This window comes from Giraffa tippelskirchi, chromosome 5 (assembly GCF_054371585.1).
Source record: "Giraffa tippelskirchi isolate mGirTip1 chromosome 5, T2T-mGirTip1v1.2.pri, whole genome shotgun sequence".
NCBI classification, from domain to species: Eukaryota; Metazoa; Chordata; class Mammalia; order Artiodactyla; family Giraffidae; genus Giraffa; species Giraffa tippelskirchi.
Genome location: NC_137279.1, coordinates 102584546 through 102608929, shown reverse-complemented (window position 1 = coordinate 102608929; position 24384 = coordinate 102584546). Strand labels below are relative to the sequence as shown.

At 40.4% G+C, this 24384-nt stretch overlaps 1 protein-coding gene across 50 annotated transcripts in view; it reads left to right on the top strand.

Moving 5' to 3' along the window:
• The window catches only part of PDE4DIP (phosphodiesterase 4D interacting protein), a 147832-nt gene that overhangs the window by 52445 nt on the left and 71003 nt on the right, over positions 1-24384 (top strand). For 27 of the 50 annotated variants that reach the window (XR_014052515.1, XR_014052513.1, XR_014052510.1 and 24 more), the window contains exons 6-9: positions 22798-22929; positions 23573-23692; positions 23935-24027; positions 24163-24375. Coding sequence is in view for 30 of the 50 variants with exons in the window: in XM_081486118.1 (XP_081342244.1) it covers positions 22798-22929; positions 23573-23692; positions 23935-24027; positions 24163-24375 (558 nt within the window). In the remaining 20 variants the exon portion in view is untranslated. Of the gene's footprint in view, positions 1-13508; positions 15094-22797; positions 22930-23572; positions 23693-23934; positions 24028-24162; positions 24376-24384 lie in introns of those variants that run through there. The other 23 variants (XR_014052502.1, XR_014052501.1, XR_014052497.1 and 20 more) reach the window with 1 other exon arrangement.

Sequence of the window (24384 nt, the reverse complement as noted above, 5' to 3'; positions counted from 1 at the left end):
ACTCTAAATGCTCAAGGCAGAGACTGAAAACCTTGCAGGGATTAGCAGCTCAGGCAGCTCTAGCCAACTTCATGTAAGGAGATTTTTTTTTTTTTAGAGCAGCTTTTCAGTATCCCCTTCTTAATCTGATGAAACTGAAGCTAGAGACTCATTTATAAATCCTCATTCAACATCAGTGTCTTCCAGACAAGCCTTCATTGGTAATGTGTCTCAGAAACAGGCTTTATCACACAAGGTAATTATAGTTCTGTTAGAGCAGGAGAGGAGGTAGAAAAATGAGGGGCTTCTTTGCAGCTTTATTTACTGAGCACTTACAATGCACAAGGTACTGTAAGGTGAAGGAAGAGAAGACAAAAACATAAGATTTAGTCTTTGACTTCTAGGGATTACAATCTAATTGGAAGATAAGAAAATATCTGATGAAAACAAAATACAAGGCAGAAGAGAAAGGAAAAAAATCAAAGAAAGGGGCTGGGTGGGCAGTGAAGATTCTGTTCTGTAAGAAATAAACAGGATTTTAATAAGAGATAAAAAAAATAATAGACATCAATTTATTTATTCATCCAATGGAGTACCTCAGAAGATAACACGATGAGTAAAGTGTGGTTCCTCTTAAGGAGCTTACCTGCCTAAGGGGAGAAGGCAAAATGACACACACATTACTATGGGTATAAAAAGTGCTTTGGAAGTACAGAAAAGAGAAAGATATGAGGGGATTAAGAAAGGCAGCTTAAAGGAAATACTTGAGGCTGGATAGGACTTTGACAAGTGGAGGTGGTAACAGTGGGAAAGAATGTTACAAGTAGGTAAGATAGAGGTAGGAAATCTCAGGGTAAGGAAGCAGTAGGTGGAATAGTGAAGATGTGCAGGGAGACAGTGAGTTTAGGCTGGAAAGACAAGATAATGCTGGAGTCAGAGGACCTTAGATGGCAGGTCAAGAAGTTTATAATTGTGGGTTAAGTCCTTAGGTCTCCAGGTTACTATGCAGGAAAGTGATATATTGAGATGTTTTAGAAAGATTAATCTGGAAGGAGGAATGAGTAGAGGAGAAAGAAGGTGAGAGGACTATTATGGAACTCTATTACTTAAGATATGAGGTTGCCAGAGGGTAACCAAGAATGAAAGATTTGTGCTTAAGCAAAAGAACGAAGGCTCCAATACTTTGGCCACCTGATGCGAAGCACCAACTCATTGGAAAAGACCCTGATGCTGGGGAAGATTGAAGGCCAGAGGAGATGGGGGCAGCAGAGGATGAGATGGTTGAATGGTATCACTGACTCAGTAGACATGAATCTGAGCAAACTCTGGGAGATAGTGGAGGACAGAAGAGCCTGGTGTGCAGCAGTTCGTGGGGTTGCAAAGAATCAGAAACAGTTTAGTGACTGAACAACAACAACAAAAGAATGAAATAAAATTTTAAGATATAATAGCCTGACAATGCAGGAGAAATAAGAGACACGGGTTTGATCCCTGGGTTGGGAAGATCCTCTAGAGAAGGAAATGGCAACCCACTCCAGTATTCTTGCCCTGAGAATCCCATGAACAGAGGAGCCTGGTGGGCTACAGTCCATGGGATCACAGAGAGTCAGACATGACTGAAGTGACTTGGCATGTACGCAACTGATTCATTCATTTATTCATTCATTCATTCACTCACGTAATCCAGTCAGTGACTATTTATTGAGTGCCTACCATAGCCAGATACTTGTGCAATTAAGTGCTGGAGAAACCATAAGAATAAGCATGGTAGAGGCCTTCCCCTCAGGGAGCTTATATTCTAATAAGGGAGTTAAATAACCACATAATCAAGCAAATAATTGCAAATTGTAATAAATACATTGAGAAAAGAAAAAAGAGCAAAGATTGGCAAACTACCTGGCAAAGACCAGACAGAAATAATTTAGACTTTACAGGCCATAAGATTTCTGCCATTGTAGCACAAGACCAGCCATACACAATACATGAAGGACTTGGCATAGCGGTATTCCAATAAAACTTTATTTACAAAAACAGTTGGGGATTGGGTTTAGCTCCCGATTCATAGTTCCCATGACCCTTAATAGAGAATTAGAAGGAAAGAGGGGGAGGCAGTATAGGTAAAGGGAAGATGGCAAAAAAGAATTCAGTCTTTCCTGGGATAGTTTTGAGATGTCTCTGACACATACAGTTGCAGATACAAATAGTAGTTGGCCATTTGAGAGTTGAACTCAGAGGAGCATTCTGGGATAAAGATATTCTTTTAGTGGTTTTGAGTACCAATTGCAACATGTGTGTTCAGAGCAGGAGCACTTCCCACACAACACTGAGCCATTATTAGACATAGCAGAGTGTCTGAGAATTCAACTCAGTTCTGATACTATCTGCCTGGAGACAGCATCAGAGCCCACAGTTAAGGATTCAGTCTCACCTTAAGGACTGACTCCACACCCCTCTCAGTGACCCTTCCGTCCCTCTCCTTCCCACCCCTGGGGCTTCAGACAATGGTTACAAATCCCACTTTATCACCTGTGCCTCTGGCCAGCAATAGATTAGAAGTTTCAATGGCCTCCTCCTTGGACTTCGGACACCAGTCACAAGTACAGACTGTTGCATGTATGACCAACTTGCTAGAAATTAGAGGTTCACATGACACAACCCCCTCTTTGGGTTAGATTAATTTGCTAGAGCTGCTCACAGAAGAGAAACAATTTACTTACTGGATCACTGGTTTATTATATAAGGATATAACCCAGCAACAGCAAGATGGGAGATATGCATTGGGCAAGGTATATGAAAAGGGATGTGGAGCTCCCAAGCCTTCCTTCACCAGGCATAGTACTCTCCCTGAATTTCCAGGCATTCACCAACCCAAAAGCTGTCTGAACCCAGTCCTCCTGGGTTTTTATGGAGGCTTCATTACAAAAGCATGATTGACTAGATCATTGGCCATTGGCGACTGACAGCCTTCAGGTCCTTTTCCCTTCCCCGGAGATTGGGGATAGGACTGAAAATTCCACCAGATCACCTTACTTGTCTCCTGAGAAACGTGTATGCAGGTCAAAAAGCAACAGTTAGAACTGGACAGAGAACAATGGACTGGTTAAAATTGAGAAAGGAGTATGTCAAGGTTGTATATTGTCACCCTGCTTATTTAACTTGTATCCAGAGTACACCATGCAAATGCCAGGTTGGATGAATCTTGAGCTGGAATGAAGATTGTTAGGAGAAATATCAACAACCTCAGATATGCAGATGATACCACTCTAATGGCAGAATGTAAAGAGGAACTAAAGAGCCTTTTGATGAGGGTGAAAGAGCTCAGCATTCAAAAAACTAAGATCATGCATCCGGCCCTATCACTTTATGGCAAATAGAATGGGGAAACAATGGAAACAGTGACAGATTTTATTTTCTTGGGCTCCCGAATCACTGCGGCCAGTGACTGCAGCCATGAAATTAAAAGATACTTCCTCCTTGGAAGGAAAGCTATGACAAACCTGGACAGTGTATTAAGAAGCAGAGACATCACTTTGCCAACAAAGGTCCATATACTCAAAGTTACAGTTTATCCAGTAGTCATATACAGATGTGAGAGTTGGACCATAAAGAAAACTGAGCACTGAAGAATTGGTGGTTTTGAATTGTGGTGCTGGAGAAGATTCTTGAGAGTATGTTGGACACCAAGGAGATCAAGCCAATTAATCCTAAAGGAAATCAACCCTGAATATTCACTGGTAAGACTGATGCTGAAAGTGAAGCTCCAATACTTTGGCCACCAGATGCTAAGAGCCAACTCATTGGAAAAGACCCTGATGCTGGGAAAGATTGAGGGCAGGAGGAGAGAGGGACGACAGAGGGTGAAATGGTTGAATAGCATCACCCACACAATGGACATGAGTTTGAGCAAACTTGGGAAGATAATGAAGGACAGGGAAATCTCACGTGCTGCAGTCCATGGGATTGCCAAGAGTAGGACAGGACTTAGTGACTGAACAACAATAACAATCACGTGGTTGGTTCCTCAGGCGACTACCCCATGCTTTGAGTCACCTCATTAACGTAATAAAAGACACCTTTATCACTGTTATCTTTTAGGAAATGCCAAAGATTTAGGATTCTGTGCCAGAAAGAGGGATAAACCAAATATATATTATTATAAATCACAGTATCACAAATATAAATTGGAAGTTATTAATACAAAGATGGAAAAGGCTGTGTATGCTTAGTCACTCAGTCATATCTGACTCTTTGAGACCCCATGGACTGTAGCCCACCAGGCTCCTCTGTCCATGTGGATTCTTGAGGCAAGAATACTGGAGTGGGTTACCATGCCCTCCTTCAGGGGGATCTTCCCAACCCAGGGATCAAACCCAGGTCTCCCGCACTGCAGGCGGATTCTTTACCATCTGAGCCACCAGGGAAGCCCATCACAGTATCAAAAATATAAATTGGAAGTTATTAATACAAAGATGGAAAAGGCTAATATGATATTGAAAGAGAATGAAAAGACAGGTGAAAATGGCCTAGGACTGACTCACTCTCATTGAACACCTACAAAAGGTTCATAGTGGGTGTGACTCTGAATTTACAAATTCAGTTATGCAGGAAATACCACATTACTTCCCTTAAATCAATTTAATGTTACCCTGAGTCCTTATCCTAGTCAGGCTGGTGGGAAATTAAATTCCATCCATTTGGTACTTCCTCCTCCCCACTCTCTCAGTTATGTGATGTACCCTAGGCTTTATCAGGTGTCAAATCATCAAGGAGACTACTGGGATCATTGGTCTACAGATGAAGCGCCCCTGCCATAGCACACACAGTTCTACCAATCCTAAGTGGACTCCTTGATGGAGCCTAGACTAGACTTTATCCTCTCCAAGTCACCCGGGCCTTCTCCTCTCAGGTCCAGCTGCTTCTGCAGGACACTTATAATGGAGGTGGGTCCCTGTTTCTCTTTGACCTCCCACCCCCACCCCATTCTCTTCCTAATTTGGGTGAAAACTCACCCTTTCCTCTTTTGTTGACCTCAAAGACATTTCTCTCTCTTCTCTTCCACACTGGGACACCTGGCTTAATCTTTTCAGTGAGTTTAAAATTTTACCCAGGTCAGGAAATGCATTTAACTTTAGTCCACCTCTGCTCTTTGCTCTGCAAAAAACCAGTCAAGGGAATGCTAAGGGCTTTAACTATCAGACTTAGGAAAGAGGTGGGTGGGGGTATACAGGTAATACATCTATATTCAAAAACTTACCTTGTCACCATTTGATCAGGGAAGAAATGTGAGATGAGCTGAAAGGGAAATAGGATATTTTTGTATAGATATTGAAATGCCAGGCTATGGGTTTTGGAGCGCTGTAGGTAGTAGGGCTTCCCTGGTACCTCAGCTGGTAAAGAATTTGCCTGCAGTGCAGGAGACCCTGGTTCGATCCCTGGAGAAGGGAAAAGTAGGTAGTGGACATGCTGTAGGTAGTGGACAGTTATGGATCTTTACCATAAATGTTCTAGAAATAGTATGCAGGATGATTAGAGAGTTAAGCATCTAAGGCTGTGTAACATGATTCAGGTTTCAGGTTTTAAGAACCCTAAAAGGACAGTGTAGGGAAGATGTGAAACAACATTTCTGAACACACTAGAGATGCTCAGAAATAAGGTCAAAAAGAATTTAGCGTTTGACTTAATAGGGAAGAATTCTGAGAGGTTAAGGTGACACCTCTTTAATTTACAAGTCTAACCTGTTGTGGATAATAGTCTATGCTTGACCTCATTCCTCCTGATGTTTGTCCAGATAGCGACAATGTTAACTATCCCTCTCACTCTTGAAACTCCATTCCCCTCTCACCTGTGTTTTTTTCTAAGTTTTATTTTTATTTCTTTGGTTCCAGTTTTCATCTTTATCTATTTGTTTCTTGTTTATTTTTGGTAAAATTGTGCAGCATGTGGGATCTTAGTTTCCAGGCCAGGAACAACCCGGGCCTCGTAGTAGAGTCCAGTAGAGTCCAAACCACTGGACCATTCAGGAAGTTGTCAATTGTTTTTTGTTTGCTTGCTTTTGTTTTTTGGCTGTATCCCATGACTTGTGGGATCCTAGCTCCCTGACCAGGGATTGAACCCAGGCCCCTGTAGTGAAAGCACTGAATCTTAGTCACCGAACTGCTGGGGAATTCCCTGACCTGCATTTTTGATTGTTGAAGAGTTCTACTTAGTTTTTTCACTTAGTTTTTACCTCGTTCCCTAAATACTGCATGTCCCAAATAAAACTTTGCATAATCTTTTTGCATATAGACTCACTCCCACATTTCTGTTTAGACAATTTTTCTACCAGTCTTCCAGACCAAAACCCTTATCACCATTTTTAACCTTTCATCCTCTCTGCATATATGTCATCAAGTCCTGCTGTTCATTCCTTCAAAATGACTCATATTTACCACTTTCTTTCCATTTTTATACTGTACCACATTATCCCACATATGAATCATGGCAATGGGTTTTTTAGCAAGTCTTCCCTGTAACCATCCTAAAATATGTCCTTAAAACTTCAAGACATTCTGTTATCTGATTTCCCTAAAATAAAATATTCATCATGTCATTCTTTGCTCAAATTCATAACACCAAGTCCAAATTCTTTTGCCTTTCTCAAACACTAACCAAATTTTGGTTGCCAAGGCCTCCGTAGCATAGTGTCTGGTTTTCAGGTGGCCCTTTATATATGTTCTTTGAATGATCAATTATTGAGATGTACAAAGTGTATATATAGATACATGGATTAGGATCAGATGTCCCACAAAATCCTCTTTACTGACACCAGATTTAACCAAACTCCCAAGACTTTTCATGATGCTACTTTTTTTTTACTTTTACTTTCTTTCTCTTTTTTTTCCTTTCCTTTGTTTCCTCCATCCTAAAACCCATGTCCACTTCATCTGAATTAGCTCACACTTATCTCAACTTTTTCTGCACTTATTTGAAGTTGTCAGTACCATTTAGTTTACCAATCAGTTATTCTAATTGTAGCATGCACATTCTCACCCCTTCAACTCAACTGAAAGCTCCTTAAAGACAGAGAGGGGAAAAAAGAAAAAACACTGAGTGTGCATAAATTCTTGCTCATCAGTTGATTAACAAGTATTTTGAAATTCACTTAAACAGCTGTGGATATTTAATAACACGAAAGACTGCAGTGTTTACTATATTAAGATATGTTCTGCTGATAACCATATTACTGCAGTCTGTAGTTGAACTGGTATTAAATCAACTGTTTTGAAATGCTGTGTGTTTAATTAATGCAAAGTATGATTGCTTCTGTCTTCTTCAAGATTTCTAACCAGCAGAGGGAAATCATGCACATGCTTGTGGCATTACCATAAAGTCTAACTGGCTTGACTTTGATATTCTCACATTTCCTCATCTGCTTTTGTTTCTCTGCCAGAATGACTTTTTTCTGGGGGATGGGGTGCATAGTTTTTAGTAATTATGACAGCTATTTTCAATGTCATAAACTAGGGTAATGAAATCTGATACAACTGGTTTGGGACATAGGGATTTTCCACCTCTTGGAAACTCCCTCCCAGCCCAGAATGAGGTCTTAGAAACACTACAACAGAGGGAGTACACCATTGAGGGTAATGTTTGCTGTGGGTTTGTCATATGTAGCTTTTATTATGTTGAGGTATGTTCCTTCTATTCCTGCTTTCTGGAGGGTTTTTATCATAAATGGATGTTGAATTTTGTCAAAGGCTTTTTCTGCATCTATTGAGATAATCATATGGTTTTTATCTTTCAATTTGTTAATGTGGTGTATCACATTGATTTGCAGATATCAAGGAATTCTTGCGTTCCTTGGATAAAGCCCACTTGGTCATGATGTATGATCTTTTTAATATGTTGTTGGATTCTGTTTGCTAGAATTTTGTTAAGGATTTTTGCATCTATGTTCATCAGTGATATTGGCCTGTAGTTTTCTTTTTTTGTGGCATCTTTGTCTGGTTTTGGTATTAGGGTGATGGTGGCCTCATAGAATGAGTTTGGAAATTTACTTTCTTCTGCAAATTTCTGGAAGAGTTTGAGTAAGATAGGTGTTAGCTCTTCTCTAAATTTTTGGTAGAATTCAGCTGTGAAGCCTGCTGGTCCTGGGCTTTTGTTTGCTGGAAGATTTCTGATTACAGTTTTGATTTCTGTGCTTGTGATGGGTCTGTTAAGATTTTCTATTTCTTCCTGGTTCAGTTTTGGGAAGTTATACTTTTCTAAGAATTTGTCCATTTCTTCCAAGTTGTCCATTTTATTGGCATATAGCTGCTGACAGTAGTCTCTTATGATCCTTTGTATACAAAAGTAGCTACGGTTCTGAGAGAATCTTCCCAGGCTCCCAGATTTGGAGATCAAAATAGAGATCATGCAAAAGATCCCTATCATAATAATACTTAGGAATCTTGTTCCAAAGGGGCATACAGTTCCCTAAATTCAACAATTTTGTATGTAGTTCTTCCTTAATGAGTTTTCCCATTTATCTACAGAACTGATCTTTTGGCTGAGATGTGTCAGAATACGCTTTAAGAGAGTTCTGTTTGGTTCTCAGTAGTATCTGTATGATCTGGGAATCTGTTCAGAATGCACATTATTGGGCCCCTTCTCAGACCGACTGAATTAGAAATGTGTTAAATCTACCTTTTAACAAGCCCTCCAAGTGATTCTTATACATGCCAAAGGTGGAAAACCACTGTTTAATTTCAATATGTTTATTTTGTAGATTAGGAAATTAAGGGCCAGATATAAGTGATTTGACTTAGGATAGACAGCAAATATGTGCTTGTGAATGCATTTATCAATTCATTTTGAGGGCAAACTGCTAATATATGAAATTAATCATTTGCTTAATTCATTACATTCATTAATAGCTTATCATAATATTAAAACTGTTTTGAGTAAAATTTTCCTTTATTATGTACTTTTGATAAGTTTTAGAATTAGTCATCCTATTCTAAATCATCACAAAAGCCCTAGGTCTCATCTTAACAAATGCTTCGCTTCAATTATAAATGTTTGGTGTGTGTGTGTGCGCGTCCTCAGTTATTCGCTTGTGTCCAACTCTTTGTGACCCCATGGAGTGTAACCTACCCTGCTCCTCTGTCCATGAGATTTCCCAGGCAAGAATACTGAAGTGGGTTGCCATTTCCTTCTCCAGGGGATCTTCCTGACCCAGGGATCGAATCTATGTCTGTTGCATCTCCTGCATTGACAGGTGGATTCTTGTACCACTGTGCCATCTATATGGTGTGTATGTGTATATAAAATAATATTTTCCAAAGCTCATATGGATAGGAACTATGAAGTTTCAACTGAGCCTTTTATAGAATTTCTTCTGGGCTATATTTTATTTTCTCAGTTTTCAAAGCTATTCTTATGATACAGTGGAGGTTGTTTGTTTAGTTGCTAAGTCATGTCCGATTCTTTTGTGACCCTGTGGATTCTAGCCCATGAGGCTCCTCTGGCCATGGGCTTTCCCAGGCAAGAATACTGGAGTGGGTTGCCATTTCCTTCTCCAGGGGATCTTCCCAACCTAGGGACCTGTGTCTCTTGCTTGGCGGGCAGATTCTTTACCACTGAGGCACCAGGGAAGCCCAAAGTAGAGGTTACTTTTCACCAAAGAAATCCCTCAGATTAAAATTTTATGGGTACTTAACATATTTATTTACTCCTTTAATCTTTTAAAAGTTGAACTAATAACAACATTTAAAATCTACAGATAAAACCATTCAGTTCAGTGAGCTTCAAAATTGTACACATCCATGTAACCATCACCCAAAACAAGATATACAACATTTTCATCACTCCAGAAGATTCTGTTGTTCCCCCTTGCAATCAATTGTCACCCTATCTCCCCCTACCCAATGACCACTTTCTGAATTTCTATTATTATATAAATAGTTAGACTTTAAGTTGTTAGACTTAAATGAAATCACACAGGATATATTGATATGCTTGTTTCACTTAAGATGCTTTTGTGATTCATTCATGTTGTGGATATCAGACTTCATTCTTTTTTATTGATGGTTAATATTGGGTGCACTAGTGGAAAAGAATCTGCCTGGCAATGCAGCAAATGCAGGATACATGGGTTCTATCCCTGGGTTGGGAAGATTCCCTGGAGAAGGAAATGGCCACCCACTCCAGTATTCTTGCCTGGAAAATTTCATGGACAGAGAAGCTGGCAGGCTACAGTCCATAGTGTCACAAAGAGTTGGACATGACTGAGCACACACACACTTCTAATATTACATTATATGAACATATCAAAATGTGTTTATCCTACCTCTTAGTAACACTTTTTTTTCTTATCACAAAATCAATATATGCTTATTACATAAAATTATAGAATACAAATGAGAGGAGAAAGGAAGTCTCCATAATTATTCTCTCCAGACTTAGTCACTAAATAATAACTTGCATATCCCCTTCAACTTTTGTTTATATGAACTGTCTACAGATATTTATCACATATATTATAAAAGTTCTCATTTTAGTTTCAAGTTTTACCACTTAGACCCTATGTGTCTTAAATTGGCACAAGTTTTGTTGTTTTTGTTTTTGTTTTGTTTTGTTTTGCCTCGAGGCTTGTGGGAATGTCAGTTCCCTGACCAGAGATTGAACCCCGGCCACAGCAGTAAAAGCCAGTGAAAATCAGTAGGCTGCCAGGAACTCCTCTTAGTTTTAACTATAGGATATTTCCAATTTTTAAAACATTTAAAAACTAATATATGAGTATATACTTATCACCCCAAATTCAAATCATCCATGGTAAATGTTCTGTTCAGCTCCCCATTTTGCTTGCCTCCCCAGAGGTAGACAGTGTTAACTAGATACAAAAAATCTGGACCAAGATGATATTGGTAAGAATTGGGAAGTGCTGAATTTATTACCACATAACTTTTGTTTCTTTTCTTCTCTCTTTTTTAAAAAAATTTTATTTATTTATGGCTGGGCTGGATCTTCGTTGCTGTGGGCAGGCTTTTCTCTAATTTCTCTAGTGGGGGCTACTCTTTCTTGTGTGCCAGCTTCTCACTGTAGTGCCTTCTCTTGTGGAGCGTGGGCTCTAGAGTACAGGTCCAGTAGTTGTGGTTCATAGGCTTAGTTGCTCCAAGGCATTGGAGATCTTCCTGGACTAAAGGAATCGAACCCAACCTCTGAATTGGCAGGACCATCAAGGATGTCCCACATAACTTTTCTTCTGAGTTTCACTTTAAAATTTTTATTTTCAGTTGATCTATACAAAAGTGATCTTTTTAGCTTTATAATATCAAATGATCATGTTAGGAGTAGTTCTAGTACTCTAGCTTACTATCTATCCATTTTGAGATACGGTCTTTAAGTATTTTCTCCGGGAGTAAAGAGTTGAGTGCTTTATTTATCTTGTTGGAAGCCAAGAAATGTATAGCTCTCTTTTCTAGTATGTTGATCTTTGTTATAGCAAACATATTCTTCAATGCTAAGTTGCTTTTTCTCTGTTTATACTGACTTGCATGTCTATGTCAACTATCTGTATGATGTCATTGAAGTTTAAAGACTACAGGTCAGGTGCAAAATCGTACTAAAGAATACAGTAATTGGCACCCAACTAAAATAAATAAATTTATTTTAAAAAAAGAATTAAAAAAATAAAAAAATAAATACAGAATAATACAAAGTAACTTAGAGTTTGCTCCCAAAGAGCACTTTTGTTTCATTAATCACTTTGTTTCATTTTGCATTTTCTTCAGTAAGAGAATGTGGCTTGCATCCACAGCCAAAGATGAGGCCTTAATTAATATCTTAGTTTGTACTTTTTGGACTTGGAGTCCTCGCTATTCTTTAAGACAATACTTAAGACAAGGTATAGCAGGGTAGTGTTCTGGCAGGCCAGAAACTCCTTGCCTCTGTATAGATTCCAAAGATTGTTACTTCATTTCTTCTGACTCTGAAGCTCATATAGCTAGAGGTAGGCAAAAACGCACCTATGGTGAGTTTTACTTGGAAATTTCTTTTACATTCTTGGCTTGGGGGCCAGAATGTGCATATTTAGGTGCAATCACAGATGCAAAGTTCTGTAGCCTACTAAAGCCAAAGCTCTAAGGACTGTCCTTATCGTTCATGATGGAGCTACTAAGATTTTGTCTCGATGATTAAATAAAAGAGTGATACAATCTTGTGTGTGCAGAGTACCATTTGTTTCATGAGCCAAATTCTGTTCAAGTACTTACCCAAAATCATCTCATTTAATCCTCCATAAGAACTTTGGGGGTTTATTATTAGTTTTCACTGAAGGCATCTGGAATGTCTCCAGGTTTAGGAGTGTAGGCTCTGACCTGGAGATGAAGTTCAGAAATACTTTGACTGTTGTTGGCCTTATTAATTTAATATCTCACAAGGTCAAGTTAGTGAAATCTAGCATTACTGTAATTGGGAAATGTCCTGCTCTGGGGAAACTCCAAAAGATTGCCTGGGACTGTTTTTCCTCCTATTTGGAGTCTGCCAGGGAGAAAATTATAAATGAAGGATGACACCTCAATTCCACCTAGAGAGAGCCCCAGCTTCCCTCCACTCTTTGTGTGCAATTCAAGTTCTATACCCAAGGGTGGGGTGACCTACTACTGGATAATGTTGAATAAGACAGGATACTAACTGAAGTCAGTTAAATTCCCAGCGCCACTGCTGCAGAGAGGAGCACTCCCTGATACTTTGGACTTTGGCTCAAGTAAACAAGGTCTTTTGTTCTAGTGTTTGTTTCCCCTTCCCACCCCCAAAATAAGGCCTGCAGTCCACCTGAAACTTGAAAGAGGATTTGGTGACGGCAGTCTACTCTCAGGTGTCTACATTCTTGATAAAGCTCGTTCTGTCCATTATCTTCAAAATCTTGCTTAACCAGCTGCATTCGTGTGGTTTTTGTTGGACTCTTTCTCAGGTGACTGCTTTGTGCCGCCTCTCTATTTACGCTCTAAAAAAAAGGCAAATCATCCTGGCAAACTCAACCCCAGCATGGCGAGGGAAGAAACACTTGTCCTCTTTTCTGAGCACTCCCAACAGTCGAGAGGGAGGTTGAACTGAGCCTCCTAAAATTTCCCCCTCCCCGGCCACGGGTGAAGCCCCAGGGCCTTTTAATCTCGGAACAGGAGTGAGTAGGGAGAGGAGGTGGGGTCGGAGACAGGCAGCGCGCAGCGGTACCCAGTGGTGCTGTGAGACTGCTCCATCCAGAGTACGTGGCAGTACCCGTGGACAGAGGGGGAGGGGATTCGGCTTTCTCCTCCCCGCGCAGAGCCTCGGGACACTCCGCCCGGGCGGGAGGGAGGAACCGCAAGGGAACTGGTGCGCTTTCGGAGTGAAATTTTAGCAGGTAAAAGCGGCCTGGCAGCGGTCGGCATCCGTCCCGCTCTTCCACCCGGGTAACCACAGCAGGTCAAGTCTGCGCTCTACCGCGAGGCGCATTGACTTGTTTGCGAGCGAAGGGACGCGCTGGCCACCCCGCATGCGCAGAGCGAGGAGCCGGCCTCCTGGACTACAGTTCCCAGAGGAGTTTGCCGGCGGCCGCAGGCGCCGAGCGCTGGCGCCATCTTGAAATCTGATCCTCAATCTCTGAGTCTTTGCGTCAGCCGCGGGCGGCCGCCGGTGGACCGCGAACTCAGCCCGCTGAAAAGGGAGGACATTGAGGACACCGCGGCTGGCGAGAGAGACAGCTGGAGGAGACATGGCAGGTTCTGAGCGCGGCCTGCGCTGCTGTCACTCAGCATCCTCCTGAGGCATTTCCTCGCCCGCCGCCTCCCCAAGGGGTGGGGCTGACCACTCTGGTACCCAGAGCCCGCGCGCGGGTGTCTGCGGAGCGCCCCTGCAGAGTGGGCACCCCACCAAGCTGTGCCATGCCAGCCGGAGGCCACCGAGGCGGGAGACGGAACGCAACCAAGCGCCAGTGAGCTGATCACCGAGCAGCAGCCGCCTCAGGGAAGCTCGGCAACCGCAGGAGGGAAGATGAAGGAGATTTGCAGGATCTGTGCCCGGGAGCTCTGCGGAAACCAGCGGCGCTGGATCTTCCACACGGCGTCCAAACTCAACCTCCAGGTTCTGCTGTCGCACGTCCTGGGCAAGGATGTCTCCCGCGATGGCAAAGCTGAGTTTGCTTGCAGCAAGTGTGCGTTCATGCTCGATCGGATCTATAGATTCGACACAGTCATTGCCCGGATCGAAGCCCTTTCTATTGAGCGCTTGCAGAAGCTGCTGCTGGAGAAGGACCGCCTCAAGTTCTGCATTGCTAGCATGTATCGGAAGAATAACGATGACCCTGGCGCGGAGACCAAGGCGGGGAATGGAACGGTTGACATTTCCTGCTTACCCGATGTCAGATACTCTGCACTGCTCCAGGAAGACTTTGCCTATTCGGGGTTCGAGTGTTGGGTAGAAAATGAGGATCAGATTCAGGAGCACAGCTGTCATGCTTCGGAAGGCCCCGGAAATCGACCCAGGAGATGCCGAGGGTGTGCAGCTTTGCGGGTGGCTGATTCTGACTATGAAGCCATTTGTAAGGTACCTCGAAAGGTGGCGAAAAGTATCTCGTGTGGCCCCTCTACCAGATGGTCCACCAGCATTTGCACTGAAGAACCAGCCTTGTCTGAGCTTGGGCCACCGGATTTACCAAATGCAAAGGTACCGCCAGATGGAGAAAGCATGGAGGAAGGGACCCCGGGATCCTCGGTGGAATCTTTGGATGCAAGTGTCCAGGCTAGTCCTCCACAACCAAAGGATGAGGAACCTGAGAGAAGTGCAAAGGAATTTGTAAAGTGTGACTGCTGTTCAGATGAACAGGCTTCCCAGCATACGTGTAACCATAAGCTGGAGCTAGCTCTTAGCATGATTAAAGGTCTTGATTATAAGCCCATCCAGAGCCCCCGAGGGAGCAAGCTTCCTATTCCAGTGAAATCCAATCCACTTGGAGCCAGGCCTGGCCATATCATGACAGATGGAGTTAGTTCTGGTTTCCTTAACAGGTCTTTGAAACCCCTTTACAAGACACCTGTGAGTTATCCCTTGGAGATTTCAGATCTGCAGGAGCTGTGGGATGATCTCTGTGAAGATTATTTGCCACTTCGGGTCCAGGTATACAAAATGGCTGCGTAGTGCCTTTCTGATTAAAGTTAGCTGGCTTCAGGCTTCACATGATTTCTATCTAGGGGAAGGTTAATAGTCTAGTCTTGAGAAAATTAATCATTGAACCCATTTTTACTTTACCTTTTGCTTCTGTCCATTTTAATAAATGTGATTCATGCAAGTAATTTGCTTTCCACAATACCCTCTTTATAAGATTATCTATTGGCTTTCCCATTAATTATCAAAATTGTACACGTTTAAGACAAAGATTCATAATTCATTTTTACCCTAAAAAAAACTTAATCTTATTTCTGGCACTATAACTCTTTCCTCTCACTTGTCCTACCGCCTCTCCACTTTTGTTTGTGTGTTTTGTTTTCACTCTTAGATTTATGAATATTTTCTCCTGTGAGGGAGTTAGCTCTCCAGTTAGTCCTCCCTAGAGCATTAAGCCTTTCATCCCCACGTGTTCCTTGAACTGATTAGAGCATAGGGTAAAGGTTTAGGGAGAACCTATTAATCCACCAAAATATTGTAATATGTGGACAACATTTGCAATAAATGAAGAGGTCATTTGAGGACTAATGATGACTTTTACATAAAAGAGACTTGGGAATTCAAAATTTTAAATGTTAAGGCAAAAAGTGTCTACAGCCAGTTTGAATAATGAGCTCTATTTGAAGATGTTGGTATTGAGTAGGACTTCATCCATTATTGGGTGATAGAGTTTTATCTATTTTACTCATGAATTTCTTAATGACTGAAAGATAGCAGTTGATCTTACTTTGAGCTGTTCATACCAACCTTTTAAATTCAGCTGTGTACAGGCACCTGACAGATGCTATTTTGTTTATACAGCAACGGTAGTTTCAGTTTATGTTGTGAAACATCTGACATGTTTTACTTGATACAGATTCTTTAGTGATACCATTACAGAGGTGGACAATCTAGAAGGTGTTTTTGGAAAGCTTGCTATCAGTCAACATCACCCCAGAATCTTAGAGCTTCTAAATGAAATTGTTGATTGTCACTTGACAGCTTTGAAAAACAGTTCTATTATGTATAAAATTTGCATCACAATAAGAAAATGGGAGAAATATTTTTGAATTTGCACTAAATTGTCAGAATCAGCATTTTACGGAAAAGTATGAATATCCAAAAGTTTAAACTGTATTTTCATTTATATAAAATGTTTAGTATGCCCAACACTTGTGTACTTTCCTTTTGCTTCCTTTTCTTTCATTGAGCTTCACAGCTAAATTTGAGCTTTCCAGTACAATATTTCTGTGAGCCAACATAGATGTCACAGATTCATCATAGTGTTTCCATATTAGGACCTAAAAGTAGTTGGACAGAGTGGATGGGAAATACGACCAATATTGTAGAAATACAGCCCCCTTCAAATATGGCCAATAATGAAGAAAGGTGAAGACTTAAAAAACTGCAGTAAAGCAAGAGGTTTTTTTTTTCCATATTAAATTAAAAATACTCTTGGTACCTAGGCTCAACAAATTTTGGAATTGAGAAGGATTCTAAAGATCATCTCATGCCGTCTCTCAGTTTAGAGATATGGAAAGCTCATGGTTAAATAACTTAGCTCAAGTGGAGTCAAAAATTCCTAGCCATTCTCATCCAAGACCTTTTTATTCTATATATTAAATCACATTGCCTGATGGCATTGAATTAAATAAGTACTTATTTTAAGTGCAGGGCTTTCATTCTAAAATCTGAGGATGTCAGGCAGATTCTTTAGGGATAGATACTGTGAAGAAATCTGGCATCCTAATGAGCACAGTTAAAATATGGTAATTGTATCTTTAGGTCAAGTCCCTTTACTTGATTAAGTTTAGACATTAGGAAAAAAACAGGCCTTTAATACAGCAGTATAAGATTTCTGCTGTCACCAGGCTTTATCGTCTTTACTGTTTGTTGAATAATAAAACATTGAGAGGAGAGAGAAAACATTCAGCTTGAAGAATTATGGCATTTGATTGCTAAGCTATTTTCTCTAATAATTAAGAATGTGGAGGGAAATAGATTAATTAGACTTAAAGTGTTTGTAGATAAAATGTATATTTTGGATTTCAGATCTACTGTCTAAGTCAGGTTGACTTTTATAAGCTTCTTAAGGCCTAGCGTGCTTTATGGCGAAAGCAGAACTAAGTGGGACAGAGGCAGACAGATTTTTGTCTTTCTCTGAACAAATGTGGATAGAATAGAAGTAAGTGCAAATTATTTTCCTTTAGTTAAATTGTACTCCAAATATGAAGAAAAGCTGTTCTCTCCTAAAGAGGGAGATTGTTCTGTAAAGGCATTTTGATTCCTTTGTTTAATCTGGTTACTGTTAAATGTCACCATCAGAATTCCTCCTGGTTGCCTTTAGCTTTTTTCTTTCTTTCCTTCTTTCTTTCTTATTTTAAAGATAATGAGCAACAGTGTAGTTCTGCTTACTAATTTTCTCATGTTGTGCAAACTGATTTATTGCCTCCTACAGAATTTATGTCTAAAGACCCAAGGTTTTTCATTTATCTAAAGAAAGCTTTGAAGCCTTCTTCTATCTTATTATTTCCTTCTTTATTGTCTGGCCCTGAACTAGAAAAGCTATGATAGGAGGGCTGTGGTCCCTTAGTGAACATTATTTCAGTTTTGCAGATTCCTTCCGCATGTGCAGGTTCCTTTTCTATCTAAATTCAAAGAGCGAGAGATCTTTGCTTCAAACCTTGCAGTGCCAGAACCTGTTCTTGTATGACGGTGATGAATTTATCCTTCTCATAGCTTAGCTACATAACCCAGATCAGGCTCTTTGCAAGACATAAGCATTAGATGCTGCTGTATCTTCTATTACTGACAATAGGATAGAAAATTATAGCAGTTTGAGCTCTATGACTTGCTGTTATGACTAGGAAAGTGTCAAGAAAAATGCTGTTAATCCAGATCAAAATAACTGCTTTTTAGCCCGAAGGTCTTACATTATGCAACGTTAGGCCTGGAAGGAATTCTCTTTTCTGTTGCTGAAAAGCATTTGTCCTGAGTCAAAAGCAACTTAATTTAAAATTATGATTACAACATGATTTTAGTAACTGACACCCTGGAGATTAACACCCATTCAACCAGATCAAGTATTACTGATGTCATGCTCTACAAAATTTTCATAGGAGTGAGTGGTTTATGTACTTGATGCTCACAAGAATTAATTGTCAGCTGTTTACTCAGTGGGCCTTTGCTAAGCACTGTTTTGGCCAACTTACCTGAAAGGACTTTTTTTTTTCCTTGAGATTTAAAGTAATAAAGTACTAAGTATAAAGAAGAAACAAGCATCTTCCAGCCTTTTGGTCCATACATTACATTTCTAGAAGAAGAGGTTTCCTATGATTATGCATGCCAAGATGAGTTCAGATGAGGTCCAGTCTCATTATGTGCTTTTCTGTGGCATTCTTTGGATTTAAAGTTGATGTTGAAATATTTAAATTAAACATCTCCCTTTCTATCTATCAAGTCTTTTTTCTAAGAGAGCCACTGAGGGATTAGAACATTGGGCTGGAAATTAGAAGACAGGCCTGTTGCTTATTTGCTTTTATTTATGTTGTTCACTCTAAGCAAAAATTTTTGGTTGGTAGGCAGTTGGTTTCATAGATATGAAAGAGAAGTTACCACTTTTAAGAGCATTCAGCTTGATTGGATCCTATTTCCAATGTAACTTTGAACAAATTATTTACCTGTTCCAAGTCTCCATTTTCTCACATGTGAGTTGAGAATGGATCAGATGGTTAGTTTATAAAGTGTCCTTCACGGGTCTAAGATTCTTTGGCTTGAAGTAACTAAATATGGCTACCTTCCCTGGCATTTAAAACTTGAAGCTATTTTACTTAATTCTGCTTGTTACAGTTTAAATTTGAAAAGTACTTTATAATAGATGTTGTTGGAAAGTTGTTTTACACCAAAGAAGTAAAAAGCCAAGTTTTGTAGAAAATGTTTTATTGTTAAGTGATAAAGTTATTTATCAGTAGAATTGTTGTAAATATGTATTAAAAGAGTCGCCTCCCCCGTGGTGTGACATGATTCACATTGCTTCAGGGCAAGGCTCCCCGTTATACTCACAACAACAAATATGTCGATTTTTTCTAGTCCTTATCCTTGCTTCTTGTCTTTTTCTCCCTCTCCCATTATCCAGGACTGTAGACTCTACTTTCAAAGCATGTCCAAATCTATCCATTTCTCTTTCCCTCCTTTATTACCACTATAATCCAAAGCAGTATTTTCATTCCCATGCAGCAGCCTCCTAGCTGGTCTTCTCATTTCTCCTGGTGCTCTCCAACAGTCCAGTCATCACATAGCAACTAGAGTAATCTTTTAAAAATTTAAATATAATTGATTACTTTTCTGTTAAGAACACTGCAGTCCATTCCCATGTCAGTGAGAATGAAATACAGCTCCATTACCTGTGGTGCAAAGAGGCTACATCTGATCTGGCCCCTGCCTGCCTTCCCACTTCATCATGTGTCAGCACCCCTTTGCCCACTGTGCTCTGGCCTTGCGTGCTCCAACAGGGCAACGATTAGCCTGGTGTGGCTGTTGACCACATGAAATGTGTCTAGTCCAAACTGAGATATGCTGTGAGTGTACAGTATACCTTTAATTTTAAAGGAACAATGTAAAGTATTAGTATCTTGTTAATTTTCATATTGCGTGCATACTTGTGACAATATTTTAAATATAATATATTTGGTCAAAATGTTTTATTGCAGGATTTCCCTGATAGCTCAGTTGGTAAAGAATCTGCCTGCAGTGCAGGAGACCCCAGTTCAATTCCTGGGTCAGGAAGATCCCCTGGAGAAGGGATAGGCTGTACTCCAGATAGCCCATTCCAGTATTCTTGGGTTTTCCTTGTAGCTCATCAAGACCTAAAGAGCCTCTTGATGAAAGTGAAAGAGGAGAGTGAAAAAGTTGGCTTAAAACTCAACATTCAGAAAACTAAGTCATGGCATCTGGTCCCATCACTTCATGGCAAATAGATGGGGAAACAGTGACAGACTTTATTTTTTTTTGCTCCAAAATCACTGCAGATGGTGACTGCAGCCATGAAATTAAAAGACACTTGCTCCTTGGAAGAAAAGCTATGACCAACCTAGACAGCATATTAAAAAGCAGAGACATTACTTTGCCAGTGAAAGTCCATCTAGTCAAAGCTATGATTTTTCCAGTAGTCATGTATGGATGTGAGAGTTGGACTGTAAAGAAAGCTGAGCGCCAAAGAATTGATGCTTTTGAACTGTGGTGTTGGAGAAGACTCTTGAGAGTCCCTTGGACTGCAAGGAGATCCAACCAGTCCATCCTAAAGGAAATCAGTCCTGAATATTCATTGGAAGGACTGATGCTGAAGCTGAAACGCCAATACTTTGGCTCCCTGATGGGAAGAACTGACTCATTGGAAAAGACCCCAATGCTGGGAAACATTAAAGGCGATAGGAGAAGGGGAAGACAGAGGATGAGATGGTTGGATGGCATCACCGACTCAATGGACATGAATTTGAGTAAACTCCGGGAGTTGGTAACGGACAGGGAGGCCTAGCGTGCTGCAGTCCACGGGGTCGCAAAGAGTCGGACACGACTGAGCGACTGAACTGCACTGAACTGTGGCTCAGCTGGTAAAGAATCCGCCTGCAATGCAGGAGACCTGGATTTCAATCCCTGGGTTGGGAAGATCCCCTGGAGAAGGGAAAGGCTACCCACTCCAGTGTTCTGGCCTGGAGAGTCAGACACGACTGAGCGGCAAAATGTTTTATTAAAATTAAGTGTATTTTTACTTTAGTCAATGAAGATACTAGAAAATTTAAATTACACGTGTAGCTCACATTATATGTCTGTTGGAAAGTACTTCTCCACCCACAAAGGCCTTTTTCTTTCCCAGGGTCATATCTACCCTAGGTCTTTTCCATGAGTTATTCCTCTGCCTAGATCTTTGCATTGCTGGCTCCTTATCAGGTAGATCTTCATTTAAATGCTGCCTGAAACAGACCTCCCACTGATCATCCAATTTAGAGTAACTTAAGGACTTTGTCCTGCTTTCCTGTTTTTCCTTGTCACTATCTTTTATTTTGTGTATTTCCTTGTTCTTTTATTCTGTAGCTCCCCATTCCCCCTCCCATAGTGCTTTGCATATTAGGGTACTTCATAGATGTTTTTTTAAAATGATGAACAGCACTGGGAGAATAGAAAAGATATTTCTTCTGAAATCTTTATTAAGAAGGAAACTGAAAGGCACTCAGTTGTGTCTGACTGTGCGACCCCATGGACTGTAGCCTGCCAGGCTCCTCTGTCCTTGGAATTCTCCAGGCCAGAATACTGGAATGGGTAGCCATTTCCTTCTCAACCCAGGGACTGAACCCAGGTCTCCTGCATTGCAGGCAGATTCTCTACCATCTGAGCCAGGAGGGAAGCCCATACTTCCAGTCATTTGCTATCAAGAAGTGGTTTAAGGTCAGCTGTAACCCCACAGCCTGGAAGGTGGTAGTCAGAACTTGAATGTGTGAGCTAAAGAAAAAATGAATAGCAGTTGCCTTTGTTGTCTTCCTAATGGATTTGTATTTTCCCTAATTGGGAGTGGGAGAGAAGAGGTGGAATTTAATGCCACAGTGAATTGCTAAAGTTTTAATTCTGTATCTTAGCTCATAATGAATATTAGGTCCAGTTCAATAAGTTTATCTTAGTCTGATTGATTGTCCCAAATATAAATAGATGTTTTTTTCTCCTAAGTCTTTTCGGTGAACTGATATTCCTATAAAACATACCTCCTTCCCAGACCTTATGGATTTTAAACTCTAATTTTTATTTTTTACTTTGAAATAATTTCAAACTTAGAGAAGTCTTAAGAGAAGTACAAAGAACTCCCAAGTTCACCAGTTGCTAATATTTGCGCAGATTTATCAGTTGCTAATATGTTGCTACAATTGCTTTATCACTCCAACTATCTGTAGACACATTTTTTATTTCTGAATTATTTGAGAATTAGTTGCAGATATAATGCATCTTTATGCTCAATAAGCATGCAATTCCTAAAGACAGCATAACAACAATTCAGTGACCAAAGTTAGGAAATTTAGTACTGATTAAATACTATTATGTATGCTCCATATTTGAAATCTAGTCATTTTTCTAATAATGTGAAATAGACATACTATAAGGAGGGTAGTTGACTATAACTTTTCTCCTCTAGGGATGGTAGAAATTTGACCTTTTGAATTCCCTGGTTGAAAATAGAATAAAGCAAATATTTGATCATCATGAGTGTTTTTTAAAATCCTCCCTTCTTTTTTTTTCTTTTTTTAATAAATTTATTTATTTTAGTTGTGGGCTAATTACTTTACAATATTGTAGTGGTTTTTGCCATACATTGACATGAATCAGCCATGGGTTTACATGTGTTCCCCATCCTGAACCCCCCTCCCCCCTAAAATCCTCCCTTCTTTTTAATTTCTGAATTACTTGCTTTGAGTGTTTGTGTAGGTTCATACAGAAAGGTAGGAATGGTAGCTTGGGAGTAAGTGACTTGATAAGTCGTAATAAGGAACAGAACTTTTCCTTGTCTTCATCAATTCATACCGATGATCCATTCAGCAACCGTAATTTTCTAAGTCTCTGGCAAAAGAGGCCGAAAACATTTGAAGATAAAATTTATTGCCGGGTACACTTAACTTGTCTTGTGCTTCTTCCTAGCCCATGGCTGAAGACTTACTCAAACAACAAAAGTTGAATTCAAATGAGACCGGTACAACTCAGCAGTCTGTATCTGATTCCCATCTGGCAGAACTCCAGGAAAAAATCCAGCAAACAGAGACCACCAACAAGGTATGATCAAGACCATGCCCTTGGGGATCACAGGGTTTCTTTATATTCTTAGAAGTGTAGCTCTTTCCTTTCTGTCTCAAGTGTTTTAGCCTATTCTGCACAGATCAGAATTTCTGCTGTCTTTTAGGTCTGAAATTAAAAACTTGAATATGGTTTTTAACTGTATAAGGCACTGAGACAAGAAGTTTATGCTTTTGATTTAACTTCTAACCTTTATATAGCCCATAGGTTTTAACATCTGCTTAGAAGAAAATTCCCACAATTTGGGATGCAGCGCTCCTTGCTTGTTGTACCCTTGTCGTGTCCTGTCGTGTAGTAGATAGCAAAAGCTCCTTAGTCTTTGTATAAAGGATCCATAGTGACTCATGTGGACAAGTACACCCAGTATGGCTGCTGTCATAGAGAAAGCACAGCTCCTGAGAGTTGAAGAAATTGAGTATTGAAGGAAGTATTTCATATCTCCTGCTACTTTGTCTTGCTGATTGACTTAAGACTTTAATGGTTACACTGTATGGGGGAAAATAACAATGTAACATCCCCTAAGAAATCCTTTAAACCTAGATTTGAGGACAGACTTCATGGTTGCATTTGAGAGTAAAAGAAATCATTGACCTACCAAGCTGCTTTTCTTTACTGAATTCAGATTCTTCAAGAAAAACTGAATGAAATGAGCTGTGAACTGAAGTCCGCTCAGGAGTCATCTCAGAAGCAAAATGATACAATTCAAAACCTCAAGGAAACTCTGAAAAGCAGGGAAAGTGAGGTAAAATGTTTGGCAATCATGGACCAATGAGTAAACTGTTTTTCCCATCAAAGTAGACAAGTATCCTATAATTTGTAGAAATGGATATTTTCAGCCTAACAGATCTTAGAGAAATTGTAGTGTCATCTAGATTGGTATTTTGGAATAGTCTTGCTACTAAAATCTATATAGGTGAGATAATAAGATAATGGAGTTTATACTTAGTTTGCTAACATGTTTGGTACCCCCTCTCTCGTTTGCAGACCGAGGAGTTGTACCAGGTGATTGAAGGTCAAAACGACACAATGGCTAAGCTTCGAGAAATGCTGCACCAGAGTCAGCTTAAACAGCTTCATGTATGTGAGGGTCACCCAGGACAGGAGGCATCACTTGAGGATGTGCCACTCTCAGCCATGGTCTTGATCTTGTTGGTCTTCTTGGCTGCTCAGTGCCGGCCCTCCTTGTGACAATGCTTTTCACTCTCTTTTCAGAACTCAGAGGGTACTTCCCCAGCTCAGCAACAGGTGGCTCTGCTTGATCTTCAAAGTGCTTTATTCTGCAGCCAGCTTGAAATACAGAAGCTCCAGAGGGCAGTACGACAAAAAGAACGGCAGCTGGCTGATGCTAGACGATGTGTGCGGTTTGTAGAGGCTGCAGCACAGGAGAGAGAATGGCAGAAAGAGGCTTCTTGGAAACATAACCAAGTAAATCAT